Source organism: Fomitiporia mediterranea (assembly GCF_000271605.1).
Source record: "Fomitiporia mediterranea MF3/22 unplaced genomic scaffold FOMMEscaffold_3, whole genome shotgun sequence".
NCBI classification, from domain to species: domain Eukaryota; kingdom Fungi; phylum Basidiomycota; class Agaricomycetes; order Hymenochaetales; family Hymenochaetaceae; genus Fomitiporia; species Fomitiporia mediterranea.
Window position 1 is genome coordinate 1,716,082 of NW_006760388.1, and position 14,536 is coordinate 1,730,617.

The window sequence follows — 14,536 nt, forward strand, 5'->3', positions numbered from 1 at the left end:
AGATAATGCAGCTACAAGGTAAAAACAAGCTCGAAAGCAATGCTGAATAGGATGAAGGTGCGTTTTGTGTATGCATCACATGCTCGATGATGGTGGACCCATATCCTGCCAGAAGTTATATCTCCGAACAAGGTTATAGTTATCGACGACAGCCATTTCTTTGCCACTTGTTAACGGTACAATTTGCCAACCATCTCCTAACTGCTGTGTCTGTCCGTCGGATTCCCTCGACTGATCGAGGTACCGACGAGGCACGATGATCGGACCGGTAGGGAGTGTAAATCTGTCTGCATCTAACGAGTTAGCTAGCATCACTTAGATCCAGTACATTTGTCCACTTACATGGCAAGGATAGCGGTTTAAGGAGTTGCGGTACAGTCTCACGCGGAACAGTCTGTATGCCATGTAATTCAACGGGCTCATCAGCAATATCAACTGAATGCGGATTTCCCCAATATCTGTAAGAATTTGTGAATAGAAGCCTAATTTTGTCACGCAAAGACCAAACCTCGAGAGGACCTGGAGCATCTGCGCTGTCGTTTCCAGATATATACTGTTCGTGAGTTCAAAGTCTTCAGCAGTTACACCTAACCCGTTAATTACGCTTTTCGCATCGCTTTGCGCGAGTAAGAGCGCTCCTCTTGCGATGGACAGGGGCATAAATGTAGATGACATTCCCTGTGTAAACATTAAGTTTTCGGACTCTAGGAGATTGAGTATGTCGACGATCGCCACTGCGGACTTATGGAGCAGGTACACGCTTAGTCTTCTAATTCGATTGTATAAGTATATTACTCACCGACCAAGCGATATCAAGCCGTGGAACTTCGGAGACTGTGTTCGCTGGCTGAGACGCCCAAAACAGTGAAGGGCAGTGCGAAATAACAAGAAAACAGTGCAATAAAACATGCACAAGATAAAACACGAATGCCTCACGTAGGGACACAGTGTAGGAGAGATTCTCTTTATTAAATGTCAACGAAGGCGGTATCCAATCCCGAAACATAGTAATGGTATTCTGTATTTGACTATAGGATGTGTCATTAGTTGTAGAAGTGTAAGGCATTTGATGTGTGGCTTACCGCAGTCCGGCATCACGGAAAGGAGATGGTGTGTTAGCCTTTCCAGCGTTGGAATAATTAATCAAAGAGGTCATTAGATTCAGGACGATTCTAAATGCCTGGTACATGACATCGCGTGATAAAGGACCATAAAATTTGAGACCTGGATTTGGCATGTCCGTCGAACACTCATCGACATGTAAGGGACAAGGTTTTCCGACCACTGGCGCATCGGTGGTTAGTCACCGTCTTGTACTAATGCGACCATATCAAAAGCATACCAGAACATGCGATAATTATCAGCCATGAGACAGACCAGAAAGTCAAGCGATACCGGTCTCTGGCTACTTCGGAAGAGTCGCTGCAAATACGTTCCTCGGAATCCAACCCGAGCTCGACTGCCAGAGAAAAGGCCATCTACTACCTGTAAGCAGTGAACGCAAAAGCGCCATGTAATAATTACTCACTTGAGAGTACGTAAAAAAGTCTGATGAATTAAATGATTAAACATTAATTTTGTCATGTAATCGAATCGCAATATGAACGTACTGTTGGGCCGGCCCGCACCGTTCTCCGACCAGGCAATTAAGATAAGGGCATGTAAGCGCTCGAGCTTGTCTGGAACAGGTCCGAGAAGTAGACACTTGATAAACATATCAGAGAAAGCAATATACCGGACAACGTGGCTATAATACCTTGGCTGCGTCTAGAAATGAGTCTCCAGAAAGATGGCGTTTACCCGGGAAGTGACGGATATTGTCCGAAAACCTGGAAGATGATCGCTAGGTGACACGAATACAGTAACTGCTGATTCAGAAGCATACCTTGCGGCATACGCAGACAAGCAATTAGCAATCAAAGGCGAAAGTGTACCTTCTCTAGCAGCTCTGGTTGTTGTGTCTGGGTCAAAGAATGGGAATAGACTTCCAGCATAGATGAGAAATAAGTCGACAAAATGCGGGAGCAAACGCGGGTCCGGATATCCTTGCCGTTGCGGGTCAAAGAATGAGAAGACATTCGAATATTTGTCCGGACCAGGGCGATGCTCTCCGCTGGAAGGCGTTGCGCCCACTGTATTGGTAGCAGAGCGCTTTTGTTCTGCTTTCTTCGGCAGAGCGGAAGAGCCTGTCGCGGCCGACGACGAACTTGGAGTGCTTGACCTTTCCTTCGTTTCTACCGCGGTAAATGACGGGCCTGCCTGAGCGAGAATCGAGGGTTCGGTATCGCGAGCATACCAGGTCGGCGCAACTGTGAAGTTTGCAATGCCTCGCAACCGCCGGATTCGATCGCGCTCCTCGAAGACACAGGCGCTGTTGAAAATTTACAGATAGAATGAATAACCGGAAACAGAAAGACGGATTGACGACTGACCTGTCGGATGCCTCGCACGCCTCGCACCGACCGCCGCCGTGATCTTTAGGACGGCACTTGATTTTCTTAAGTCGGCTATTATTATTAATGACACGATGAATTTTACGCGCAGTGAAATGTTATCAGAGTGAAGGACTTGCCAGGCATCGCAAGACGTGATTAGTCTTGAGCGTTTCTTGACGCGCCGTGCAGGCTTTTCGGGTTTCTCAATAATGAACTGAATATCACTCATAAGCAGAGCATTTGCACAAAATAGATGTACGACTATGGGCCGGGTTGGAGGAGAGAGGAAAGAACGAGGCGCGGGACCGCGACGGATGCTGTAGTGTTTAGAAACCTCCGGTGGTGGCTAGCTGCGGAGGCAAAGAGGAGTGCACACTGCACACCGCAGCGTGTTCCTTTTGCGTGGGTAAGGGCGTGGAGCACCCCCTTGCAACCCCTCAGGTACGTATCGTTGTTGGCGCTGTCACGGACAGCAGAGGGTCGCCGAGCAGTGATTGTTGCGCTATGTGCATGTGGATGTTGGACGTGCGCTAATCACCGTGCGCGTCAGGCGGCATGCGGCACGCGACGCGACTTTAGCCTCATCAATCACCTCCGAGCACAAAGAATTTAAGAAAACATGGTCTCTGGGACGCTTGTTGATGCTCTCGTGTCTCCTTCGCGTACTGTCGAAGAGCTTTATACAAAGGCCTGTAAGGAAGGGAAGACAAATGACCTCCCAGTTATTGTTAGAGAGCATTTCTCTTCGATATTTGCGGGCAACGCGCTCGACCAGGTGCGCGTCGCGTCACGTCATTCTACCGTTGTCCGCAGGCTCTAAGCCCAAAATCTTTTCAGATCCCGCTTCTGAATACGGTGCATCCACCGAGTGCGTTTGCACCGAACTCCTTGGTCAGATTTCGTGCCATGGTGCAAGATACTTCCTGTTCGCCGGAGATGTACCTTTGCTCTTCGAACGGGTTAGCCTGTGCAGGTTGGGGTTTGGATGCTGATGAAGAGACTGTGGAACAACTTCAGGCGCACGCAGACTCCAATGCTCTGAGAGAGCGAGACGTGTTATGGGCTGTGAACATCCCTGGTGAAGGCCATTGGTGCGACTCATCCCGAAATACTCCGGGTTCTATCGTTCGGGAATCGGAGGCACCTGCAGGTACGATTCGTTGTTTCATAACCAGGCATGTAGATTGCTGAATCCATTCAAGGAGCGACCTCGCAAAGCAAATCTCACAAGTTTCCTTTACCTGATGCTGCGCATATAGCCATTCAACTTAAGGTAAGTTTCCTCCCCTGGTTGGGACTCCAAACAATTTCTGCTGTCTCACGGCCGAAATTCAGATCTATGACAATACTGCGGATTCATTAAAGCCCACAAACATACACGAATTTATTGGTGTGCTGACATCTGAGCCGTGAGTCGGTTCAAAATGAGTCTGTAGAGTGGGCTAAGACGGCATATCGCAGCGTTCATTCAGAATTCGCTGAGGAATACGATGCACCAACGTTGCATATAATTTTCCACCGCACGTTACCCAAAACAATGACCCTGTCTCTACCATCTGAGACAGAGAGCTTGCGAGTAGAAAGTATCCGAGATTCATTGCTCAACTGGATGTCCTCTGAAGCATTTGGCGGGGATCACGACGCAGCAGAGTGGATCTTGCTGAGTTGTCTGTCCTCCGTGTAAGTTCCATGTCTTTCTCCAAACCTGTCTCACTTTCTCACGAGTATGTCCAGTGAATCCCGCAATCCTCCACTCTTTCCGTTGTCTGTAACACTCTCAGAACTACCGAAACCGGATGCTGAAGATATTCCGGCCATCTCTCATGTGTTATCAGAATTACTTTCTCTGTACTTCCTTCTTCCGCTGAGTCTGAAGCTGTTGAATGAAAGAAGTTTCGTTCCCGAGAGCAAAGACGAGGACCTCCACGCAGGCATTTTGCAAGTTCCTAGTGACACAACCATAGTCGTTACGGAGACAGGTATCGCCGAAGGAAGCTTAGCGCAGAAGGGTAAGTAGTGTTGCGTGAGTTGCCACAATGGTCTCTGCTCACACCAGATTAGGCATAGAAAACGTTCAGGCACTTCAAGAAGTGGCAAAACTACAGACCCTTCAGTACAAATTTCCGTTCAGCCAATACTCCTTCCCGACAGATATCAAGTTTATCACAGTCACGGAGGGAAAGAAGAGTTTATTCCTCGATGTATTTTCTCCAGCTTATCTTAACTCACAGTGTCACTGATCCATCCTTTCTAGTCAAACATCACAATCCCTATACGGAGTAAAGCCTCGTCGGACCTGTACAAAGGGAAAGAATCAATAAACTGGCCATCTCCCGAGACACTCTATTCTTTCCGCGATTACATTGTCCGTGCCAAGTCTGCGAAAGTCACTGTGGGAGAACAATTATCGGAAGTAAGTCTATATCTTTGCCTTATCTTATTCATTCGAGCTCGCTAAATCGGTCGCGTCGCTCAGCATATCAAAAACGATTTTGTGCGGGAGCGACAAAAAAAGGGCTCTATTACGCCTGATGACCTTACGCGATGGATGATGATAGCTAGGTGGGAATGCCGGTGTCACTAACTCACATGGCGATGCTGACTTCTTGGATCAATTACCTCTAGGCTTATTTCCTTGTCGAAGCTTGAAGGTGAAATGACAATGGAGACGTGGAACGCTGCCAAAGACCTGGACGCTCGTAGACAAACACGTTTGCGATGAATTTATTGTCTTGGTATCATTGAGCGCTTTGTGTCTTGTACAACATCTACAACATAAATATGTATCTACACAACGTTTGTTTCGCACTTCAAATCAAGGCATCTGCAGTTCATTCTTCTCTGCCTCCATCCATACATCACGAAGTTCAGCAACGACTTTCGGAAGAATGGTTTTCACATTTCTGACGTCACTGCCGCTTCCTTCGAGGTAAAACTTGATCTTGGGTTCCGTTCCAGAAGTCCTACACAAGGAGAATGAATAAAAAAGTTCGTCGAAGTCACAGTAGTTGTCCCGGTACCTTATAGTGAGCGTAATCTTCGTGTCATCAAGATCGGATTGCGCCCTGAATTGAATCATGTGCCCAGACGATAGCGGAAGAGTTGGTTGGTACGTTGGTGGGTTTGTGCTGTCGTAACCAACTGTTAGATCTCTAATGCTCGTCACCTTCAGACCTGCGATAGTAGATGGGTAGTTTGCTTCTCTCGCCTGTTTATTCTGTTCCTGAAATCAGACGAAGGGATTCACGATACATGAGAATAACACATACTTGGTTGTATGCGCGGAGCCTAGCAAAGATTCGATCAATGGTTGGAGGGTCCTTACAAATAAAGTAGCTATTCGCCGTCTGCAGGTCAAATGTCCTTTAAAGTCTGATATCGGAAAGCATATTTAATGTCCTACCTCGAAATGTCCATATCTTCAACCCAAGAGTCAGGAAACACCTTCGAAGTGCTTGATAAAAGGACTCACTTTCTATATAAGTCTTGCAGGTATGTAGATACGCTAGAGCCCTCGTACGCAAGCTTGACAGCTAACTCAGCAAACACAGCCTATAAACAACACGGTGAGACCTCGATGTATTCGCGAGAAATGGCCCTTACAGTAGCGGATATTCCATCCTTGTCCCGAATGTAAGGCCCAATCATGAAGCCGATCGCTTCTTCGTATCCGAAAAGTACGCTGTATCCTTCTTTTTCTAAGTCTTGAGCCTTGTTTCCGATATACTTGAAGCCTGCTTCAGTACGTCAGTACTCCTCGATTGTGGAACGTTTTGCTTATATACGTGCCCGTCAGCGTTTCGGCGAACTTAAACCCTTCTTTCAAGGCCATTGCCTCGACAATCTTGGAACTAACGGTGGAGGCTACCATTGCAAGTTTGTCTAAGGCGCGTTATCGTGAGACGAGATTAGAATGATGGTAGTCCCCTTTAGGATGGCGGAAGTAACTCACTTAATGGCTGACCCGTCTCTCGATAGGTTTCCAAGCATCTTGCTGCTAGTATAGCGCCGAGCTGATCTCCTGTGAAAGTAATCCATTTCCCATCCACTCTGCTTCATAGATTAGCATGAACGATGGATTTATTTGTTAGTAAGGGCGGACCCTTTCTCTGCAGCAGAAAACCGATCAGCATCTGGATCTTGTGCTAGGACATATGTCGCATCGATTCCATCTGCAGTCTTCAACGCAAGATCCTATATTCAAATCAATACTGAAATGTTCATGGGAATAGCTTAATCTTGGGAAAAACAACGGACAAGAGCACCTTCCAACCGTTTTATGAACTGAACCACCAATAGGAATGGCTTCAAGAATAATGCTCACCTTTCTCCTCCGGATTGGGAAACGAGACGGTAGGAAACTCCGGATCTGGGTCTTGCTGGGCTTCGACGGCGAGGAAGGCAGGTAACCCGAATGTTTCAAATGCTCGTACGGCATAAACATGCCCCACACCATGCTACAACATAATTATCAACTTGCACAATGATGTCTTCATGATTTTGTCAAACCATTGATGTATTGACAAACTTCAAATTACTCTGCAGGCAAAGTGACCTTTCAATAACAAACACCGATTACTTCCATTGTTCAAGCGGATGTCACATTAAAGGCGGCCTACCGCGACGTAGATAATGACTGAAGTGTAGCATAGTATGACTCGATCATACTCTCAGTCACGTCTTCGCAGGATGACGATGACTCGACTATCCTTGTGTCCCATGATACAGGCTCGAGGTTTTCTTCGATTGCTTTTGCGATGCCAGTATCATGAGGGCTTATGATCTACAGTCCAACATCATGTCAGGTCTAGCTTTGTTTAGTTCTGTTCGTGAATAGATAACTCTAACCTGTACGGCATTCTCCCAGTACACCTATCATAAATTAGTTATCCGTAGCAAAGAATGTCTTCACGCAAACCTTGTACCCGTTATCTTCCTGGAAAAATGATCAATGCTAGAACCACCTGAACTGCTGATATCAACTACCTTCGGATTATGACTGGCTAAAAGAATAATTTCGGTTAATCAGCCTGCGAAATACAGCACAAGCAGCGAGTTCCGCACCGGTGATCATTACACCGCATGCAGCGTGTAGTTCTGACACTGTAAATGGTACTCTGCAATTACGCATTAGTGTTAGGGTTCTGGAGTATACGACGAAATACAGACAAAGGTGTATGGACAAGTTTACAATGCAAGTAAACCTTGAAGCCTTTGTTGAGAAAGACCATGGCGACAAGCTTCGCCCACTCTTTGGAATGATGTCGATGATCGTGGCCTATGACAATACCGCGTTTCTTGGCTTCAGGAATTTCACGGAGAACATATGCGCAGAGACCCTGACGGAGAAATGTTCAATATATTATGTTGGCAGAATCAATCTGTTTGCAACAAACCTGTGAGGCTTGGATGACTATTAGATCGTTCATACGTGCCCAGCCAGCCTCCATTCTGCCTCGAAGGCCTAGGATTATTGTAAATGGCTCTAATACTTTCATTCCACAAGTACGAAGCCAAACCAGCTGTCCCAAATTCTATGCGTTTGCTGGAAGAGGAATAGATTATTTAACGTCTTAAAAAAGGATTCTCGTAAGTTTAGAAAAGAACGAGAACCTCATGCGACTCCTCAGTTCTTTTGCATCACCTCTTGATACTAAGTTCTTGATCTCGGCAACAGTGTTCTCATTCTAGGAATTATTCATGTGAGCATCGGCTGTTAAGTAGTACATTGCGTATCTGCGGACCTTATCTAAGCGGAGCCATTCGTCTATAGAAGACTGGAGGACAGAGTCCATGACGGTAACGGTGAGTCAATAGAAGCGGTCTAAGCCTCTAAGGTCTATACCAAGTTCGTCGTTAGCAGCGGAGAAGTGTATGTAGTCGGGTAATCAGTTGGTTGTAGTACGGAATTTACCGGCCCTAAGCTACGTAGTTGTTCATAAACGACACTTTCATTTTTTTTTGAACCCAAGTCTCCTCCTCCTTGTTCATCGATCTGATCATATAATGTCCGCCGACCTAGCAAAGCTCGAAGCCCATCTGGCGAGCCGTTCGTACGTCGAGGGGTGAGTATATGCACTGTTTTTCGTTTCCATGATGATCCCCCTACCATGGTCCGTGTTTCCAAGAAGCGACTAGACACCGCTGCTCAAACATGCCGATATTTAATTTTCATGGTCACTGAATTTCTGTCTGTTCCGACACTGCACGTTGTTTTATTGTGTAACATGAGTCTTACAAGTTGATACGTGCAGGTATACTCCCTCTCAAGCCGACGTACATGTTTTTAAAACGATCGGCTCTGAACCCTCTGCCACGGAGTTCCCTAACTCTGCACGTTGGTACAGGCATATTGCCTCATACAGTGCTGAACATGGCTCACTCCCGGGATCATCAACTGCCGGTGAGGCCTTTACAAAAAGCGCTGCCGCCGTTGGAGGTGCAGCGAAACCTGCAGAAGACGATGACGACGTTGACCTCTTCGGATCGGACGAGGAGGAAGATGAAGAGGCTGAGCGCATCAAGGCCGAGCGTGTCAAGGCTTACGAAGAGAAGAAAAAGAGCAAACCTAAGGCGGCTGCAAAGGTTAGAATTTTGTGCTTATGCCGTTGGATATGCCGATTAATCAAGACAATAATTTCATATACATATTAGTCTGTCGTCACTCTCGAAGTGAAGCCATGGGATGACACAACGAATATGGAAGAACTTGAGGCAGCTGTACGCAAAATCGAAAAGGAGGGTCTCGTCTGGGGGGCATCCAAGTTGGTCCCTGTCGGGTTCGGTATCAAGAAGCTCCAGGTTACTATTGTCATCGGTAAGTGTATTGCACATTCACGCATTGAGTAATACATGCATCTCATGTAAATTTGTAGAGGATGAGCTAGTTTCCCTTGACGAGCTCCAGGACCAGATCCAGGAAGAATGCGAGGACTACGTGCAGAGCACTGATGTTGCCGCTATGCAGAGTCAGTACTTCATGTACGCAATTACTTTCGCCTAACTGATCCGGAACTTTTACAGAATTGTAAGAGTAACCTGCGGAATGTGCGTTGATTACAAACAGCAGACTAGACAATGTTGTACCTGTGGCGGAGAGATAAGACGCCTTGATAGAAAACTGTGTACTGTTCTTGCATGTGTGTGTGTGTTGATAAAGGAGAGATGAAACAGCGACGAATGCCCGGAAGAGGTTGCTCAGAGAGCAATGCTTGCCTTTAGAGCGATCAGAGACGAGCCCTGGGCCCGTGCTGTGTGATTATTACTAAATGAGAACGTGTATTACGCTGTCTGCCCTCCTGCACCTGATAGCAAGCACTAACAGCACACCATCCTGCTCCCCTGTATTATCCCCAGAAATATTCCCCGGCCACAGCAGCGAGCTCGTCTCACGTTGAGAATAAGATTCGCCTTATTATAGTACCGAGTATCATCTTCTGCTTCCGTCACACTCGGAAACGTTTGTCCACGAGTACCCTTGTGCCAGTACGAGTCCTCGTACGAGTATCGAGTCTGTCAACGACGAGTGGTATATGCTCCCGAAGAACAGCGGGACTCGTCAGCACCCTAGCATTGCTTGCATTGAGAGCGTCGAGGGAATCAACTGAGCGTGCCGCGAAGCGCCGCATCTGGCTCGCTCGGGCTTAGCCATTTCCTATCACCAGCACTCACCGCCCTCCCCTTCCAGCGCCCTCACCCATCCCCGAGCACTCGTCACCATTGATCCTTATACGCACTCCGCTTACTCTGCTGCCGTAGAGTCGCAGAGCGACGCGACTCGCTCCATTTCTCGGTCTGTACAGCCTTCATCCCCTCCACATTCTCTCAGTTCTGCTCATACGAGTGACTGCCCTTCTTCACCCATACCTCCTTCTGCAACTGCGACTACCGACCCGAACGCATATCTGGCGCCTATTAGCCCGAGCATCTCTGGCCTTACAGACACAGTCGGAAACAGCCACACCGCACATTCGACGTCACAGCGCAGGTCCCGCGCCGAATTCGAGCCAGAGAACGAGCAACCGGCTTACTCGGAAAGCATCCCTGTTCCGAACACCGCTTCCTCATCGTCAATCCCAGAAAGCTCGGCAGGAGGAGAGCAGCACATACGAAAGAAATTGAGGCTCGAGGACAATACGTCTAGTACGTGCTCAGATAATCATTCAAACTGATCAGTGTTGGACACACTCGCTCATCTCTATTGTGGCTTTCCTCTAGCCCGCCCTTACCTCTACAACCTTACACACCCTTCCTTACGGTCACCAAAGTCACCGACAGCAATGAGACTTGTTGAGAGTGACAATAATATCGAAAGTAATTCGGCGATGCGCGACTCAGATCCTCAACTGACCCACCCTGGAGCTCGTGGCCCGTTTTCACCAGACGGACTCACCGTACTTTCCACCAGCCAGGTCATGGGAAATGGGAACACATATAGTATGTCAAATGGCAGTGGACCAGCCGTACGTGATGTGGCGTCGCCCGTTGCGAATGGACGAAAGCATTCGACACCGCCAGATTCGGTTCGAGGTATCACGCACGTTGTGCCTCGAGTAAATCTACCAGGCACACGATTATTTGAAGACTCTTGTATTGACAGAGAAGAGTTCGTGAGACTGCTGATTCAGAGCCTAAGAGACGTTGGATACCTGTAAGTAATTGCTGCTATATTTCTTATTTGTCTCTGACGTTTATTCTTAGAGAATCCGCCACCACTTTGGAGATGGAGTCCGGCTACCAGATGGAAGCACCTGGTGTTAGCCAATTCCGATCATACGTTCTTTCAGGGAAGTGGACGGAGGCCGAAAGTTGTTTAAGTACTCTAGGGGTAACCGACGAGGAGAGTTTACGCGTAAGTTGTTTCTCGTTATGTTCATTGCGAGAAGAAACATAATGCTGTTCATACCAGATTACTCGATTTCTCATTAGCCAGCAGAAATATCTAGAACTACTTGAAGTGCAGAATGTGAATACTGCACTCCATGTTCTGAGAAACGAGCTAGCTCCCCTGAATGTCGACGTTGATGAGCTACATTCCTTATCAAGGTAAGTTTTTGATTACAGCACGATTCTCTTTTCTAGTCGTTCATAGCCTTTGATTACAGTCTGATAATGTGTTCGAATGCGGATGACCTACGACACCGTGCCAAATGGGACGGCGCGTCAGGTACTTCAAGACGGGTGCTCCTATCTAACTTACAACGTAAAGCTATTCAGTTGCTCTACATTGGTACACAGTGTTGCTTACAGACCTCCCCAGGATTTATTTCTCCCTCCACAATGATGCCCCAGCGGCGATTCACAACCCTGATAGAGCAAGCATTTACTCATCAACGGACGAACTGTTTATATCACAATACTCCCTATACTCCGGAAGCGTTCTCTCTTTACACTGATCATGCCTGCAGCAGGGAGGAATTCCCATTGCTTACCACAAACATTTTGAAGGAGCACGCAGACGAGGTCTGGAATATCAAGTGGAGCCACGACGGCCAATACCTTGCCAGTGCAAGTAAGGATAAATGCGCCTTCATCTGGCTGATTGGTGTAAGTTTTATGTTTCTAGCGTCATGTTTAGCAGTCTGTGTACTCACGTAACTTTTAGAAGGAAGTTGATCCAGTGAATAAGCCCAACGTACGGGAGTGTTCTCTAGAAAGGAGATTTCGAGATCACATGGACCCAGTTGGATGTCTCGCCTGGTCCCCAAACGATGCACTTCTCTTGACGAGTACGGATAGCAGTATCAAAGTCTGGAGCGCCAAGGTTGCCTGCTTTCAACTTATTGCTTTTGCATGTGCTGAATGTTTTCTTAGACCGGTATATGCCTCCAAGACTGTACTTACCATGAGGAGACTGTTTCAGCGCTGGAATGGCTTCCAGATGGATCGGGTTTTCTGTCAGCAGGTTTGGATCGCAAGATCATCCTTTGGGTGAGCCGATCTAGTCTGTTTCTTATCGCGGGTCGCTTAGCTCCTATCTCCAGAACGCGGACGGCGAACGTAAAGAAGAATGGACAAAGACGACTGTTAGGGTGACAGATCTTGCGATTGCGCCCGACTTGTCTAGGCTGGTCATCGTTGGACTTGAATGCCTTCCCTTACCGAACGCGAAGGCTTCCACACCACAACAAGACAGCCAGACGCCAAGCTCGGGTCCTCAACAGCCTCTTATATCGAGCACAAGGGAGAATCGTTTAATTATCTACGATTACGCGTCTAGAACACAGGAAGTGTATGTCTGGGCACTTCTTGTCAGATAGTTAATAGTGTTTTCTAAATACGGCTTCGCTTGTCTCTTCAGATCCATTCGCTTGGAAGGCGAGCTCACGAGCGTGAAAATCTCCCAGGACTCGCGATACGCGCTGATCAATCACGCACCAGATGTAAGCAAACTTACTCCCACATCTACCCATGATAATGCTCATCAATGCCTGTTGTTGCATGATTGTTTATGCTTGTTTTAGGAGGTACAACTGTGGGACCTGGACGCGGCAAGATTAGCTCGCAAGTTCACTGGCCAGCACCAAGGGCAGCATGTAATTCGAAGCTGCTTCGGGGGAGTGGATGGGAATTTTATCGTTAGTGGTAGCGAAGGCATGTCCATTTTCGTTCGTTCTGTCTAGTCCATAAAGCTGACGCCCAACTAGACGGGAATGTGTACATCTGGCACAGGGATACAGGTGCGCTTCTGGAAGTACTCTCCGGGCATGGCTCTGGGAGCGTAAATGCTGTCGCATGGAATCCAACGAACGAGCGGATGTTTGCGTCTTGCTCGGATGACGGGACAATCAGAATATGGGAGAGCCCCCACGTGTCATTGCTGACTGGGGACTCCCACCGATTACAAGCACCACAAGGAAGTGAACGGAACAACTGGAAAGGAAAGGGACGAGACGCTTCAGGATTACCTACATCTTCTAGCTTAAGTCCCGGTGTAACTGTCTAAAGGCAGCCTGTGAGACTGTCTTGATGACTTTCGCTCTTTACTTTCTTTCTTTATTCACTCACGTGGATTTCCAACTCATTTGTTCCATCCTCTTGCATGTCATCATCACGTCCGGGCTTCTTGCATTAATCCCTAGCATTTGTTACGACCACATTCGTTAATTGCATATCCACGACACATCCCGCTTCCGCTTTCCCAGTTTTCAGAGGTTCCTTCAAATCCAGTTTCCAATCAACATTGTCAAATACTGTTTGATCCTTAGATCGGTTTGATATCCTGTAATATTTAGCAATACATCGTGTCATTAACCTGGTTGGAGTCGGTACTTCATGGCATCACCAAAACGTGCACCAAATTGTATTTGATTAAAATTCCTAGGACACATATTACAAGCAAATTGTGGTGAACAAGGTGCTGTAATATTCAATTGTAGACGAATATAGATGTACGGACTCGCTGGATTGAAACAAATAAAAATGCGACAGCGTGGCGTCTTGGGTTAATGTGAGCATGTGAATATCACGTGGTCGCGACACGCGACGCGTTCCATATCGGCAATCATTCGAGTTGCCGGAGGGAACAAAGAGCCAAGGTGCAAGTCTGTCTCTTAATGCTATCTCTCGGGAACATGTGAAGCTCAATCTTTAACTCCTACATTCTCAAGCTCAGGCTCAAACAATCTGCATTGCATACGACTCCGGCGGCTGAGACCGACTGTGGTGTGTGTGCAAACCATACTAATAATGAGCAGTGAACTGCACCCAGAAACTCCATCTACACGACCCAATTCTAGTCTTATTGAACAGAACTTATAGGTTATTCACACATCAGAGCTCGATATTCCGCCTTGAGCGATGATGTCCTCATATCTTGTATCTCTATTCAGTTAGACGAAAGAATTTGCTCGGAAGGGATAAGGCAGTCGGCGGTACGTGCTCAACTATTTTATTTATGACATTTGGCGTTCCAGGCTTCTCGTACCTTGCTCACCCATAGTCGGACAAGAACTCAGCCATTTCTCTATCCCGTAAAACCACCGTGGGTATATACCATTCTTTTGGTATTGCTTCTTAATTTAGGAGGCCCAGTGGTCGCATTGATCAGTTCTCAGTTGGAATCTGCGAACAGGCTAATTTATATTGTAGGTTCCACGGGA

General features: G+C 47.2%; 5 protein-coding genes across 5 annotated transcripts; 3 read left to right on the plus strand and 2 right to left on the minus strand.

Moving 5' to 3' along the window:
• Nucleotides 1-11: 11 nt before the first annotated feature.
• On the minus strand, nt 12-2,698 carry FOMMEDRAFT_145122 (uncharacterized protein). The gene is made up of 12 exons (XM_007263755.1): nt 2,573-2,698; nt 2,433-2,507; nt 1,886-2,371; nt 1,757-1,829; nt 1,611-1,704; nt 1,529-1,548; nt 1,343-1,478; nt 1,083-1,284; nt 800-1,028; nt 509-741; nt 343-458; nt 12-287 (listed from the first exon to the last, which is right to left on the minus strand). The coding sequence occupies exons 1-12, from the start codon at nt 2,662-2,664 to the stop codon at nt 76-78; spliced, it is 1,968 nt and encodes a 655-aa protein (XP_007263817.1). The 5' UTR covers nt 2,665-2,698; the 3' UTR covers nt 12-75.
• A 356-nt stretch (nt 2,699-3,054) lies between these two features.
• On the plus strand, nt 3,055-5,157 carry FOMMEDRAFT_78038 (uncharacterized protein; the record flags this gene model as incomplete). Its single annotated transcript, XM_007263756.1, has 10 exons — nt 3,055-3,210; nt 3,273-3,552; nt 3,638-3,708; nt 3,771-3,844; nt 3,897-4,115; nt 4,170-4,444; nt 4,497-4,636; nt 4,690-4,848; nt 4,912-4,997; nt 5,061-5,157. The coding sequence occupies 10 exons, from the start codon at nt 3,055-3,057 to the stop codon at nt 5,155-5,157; spliced, it is 1,557 nt and encodes a 518-aa protein (XP_007263818.1).
• A 93-nt stretch (nt 5,158-5,250) lies between these two features.
• FOMMEDRAFT_78059 (phosphoglucomutase 1) lies at nt 5,251-8,230 on the minus strand (the record flags this gene model as incomplete). Its single annotated transcript, XM_007263757.1, has 23 exons — nt 5,251-5,398; nt 5,456-5,643; nt 5,705-5,782; nt 5,839-5,854; nt 5,908-5,987; nt 6,039-6,169; nt 6,190-6,191; nt 6,221-6,317; nt 6,388-6,485; nt 6,538-6,629; nt 6,693-6,700; nt 6,760-6,892; nt 6,945-6,990; nt 7,055-7,218; nt 7,284-7,307; nt 7,354-7,371; nt 7,422-7,438; nt 7,500-7,552; nt 7,605-7,774; nt 7,832-7,899; nt 7,955-7,980; nt 8,049-8,122; nt 8,180-8,230. The coding sequence occupies 23 exons, from the start codon at nt 8,228-8,230 to the stop codon at nt 5,251-5,253; spliced, it is 1,782 nt and encodes a 593-aa protein (XP_007263819.1).
• FOMMEDRAFT_139043 (elongation factor 1 beta/delta chain) lies at nt 8,229-9,613 on the plus strand (the record flags this gene model as incomplete). The annotated part of the gene is made up of 6 exons (XM_007263758.1): nt 8,229-8,244; nt 8,458-8,500; nt 8,690-9,020; nt 9,090-9,252; nt 9,311-9,403; nt 9,459-9,613. 6 exons carry the CDS (start codon nt 8,229-8,231, stop codon nt 9,464-9,466), a joined length of 654 nt encoding a protein of 217 aa, XP_007263820.1. The 3' UTR covers nt 9,467-9,613.
• A 144-nt stretch (nt 9,614-9,757) lies between these two features.
• On the plus strand, nt 9,758-13,689 carry FOMMEDRAFT_118864 (WD40 repeat-like protein). Its single transcript, XM_007263759.1, has 12 exons — nt 9,758-10,577; nt 10,653-11,085; nt 11,136-11,286; nt 11,344-11,480; nt 11,540-11,637; nt 11,695-11,981; nt 12,040-12,198; nt 12,249-12,365; nt 12,419-12,666; nt 12,736-12,817; nt 12,899-13,028; nt 13,082-13,689. Exons 2-12 carry the CDS (start codon nt 10,715-10,717, stop codon nt 13,378-13,380), a joined length of 2,079 nt encoding a protein of 692 aa, XP_007263821.1. The 5' UTR covers nt 9,758-10,577; nt 10,653-10,714; the 3' UTR covers nt 13,381-13,689.
• The last annotated feature ends 847 nt before the right edge of the window (nt 13,690-14,536 follow it).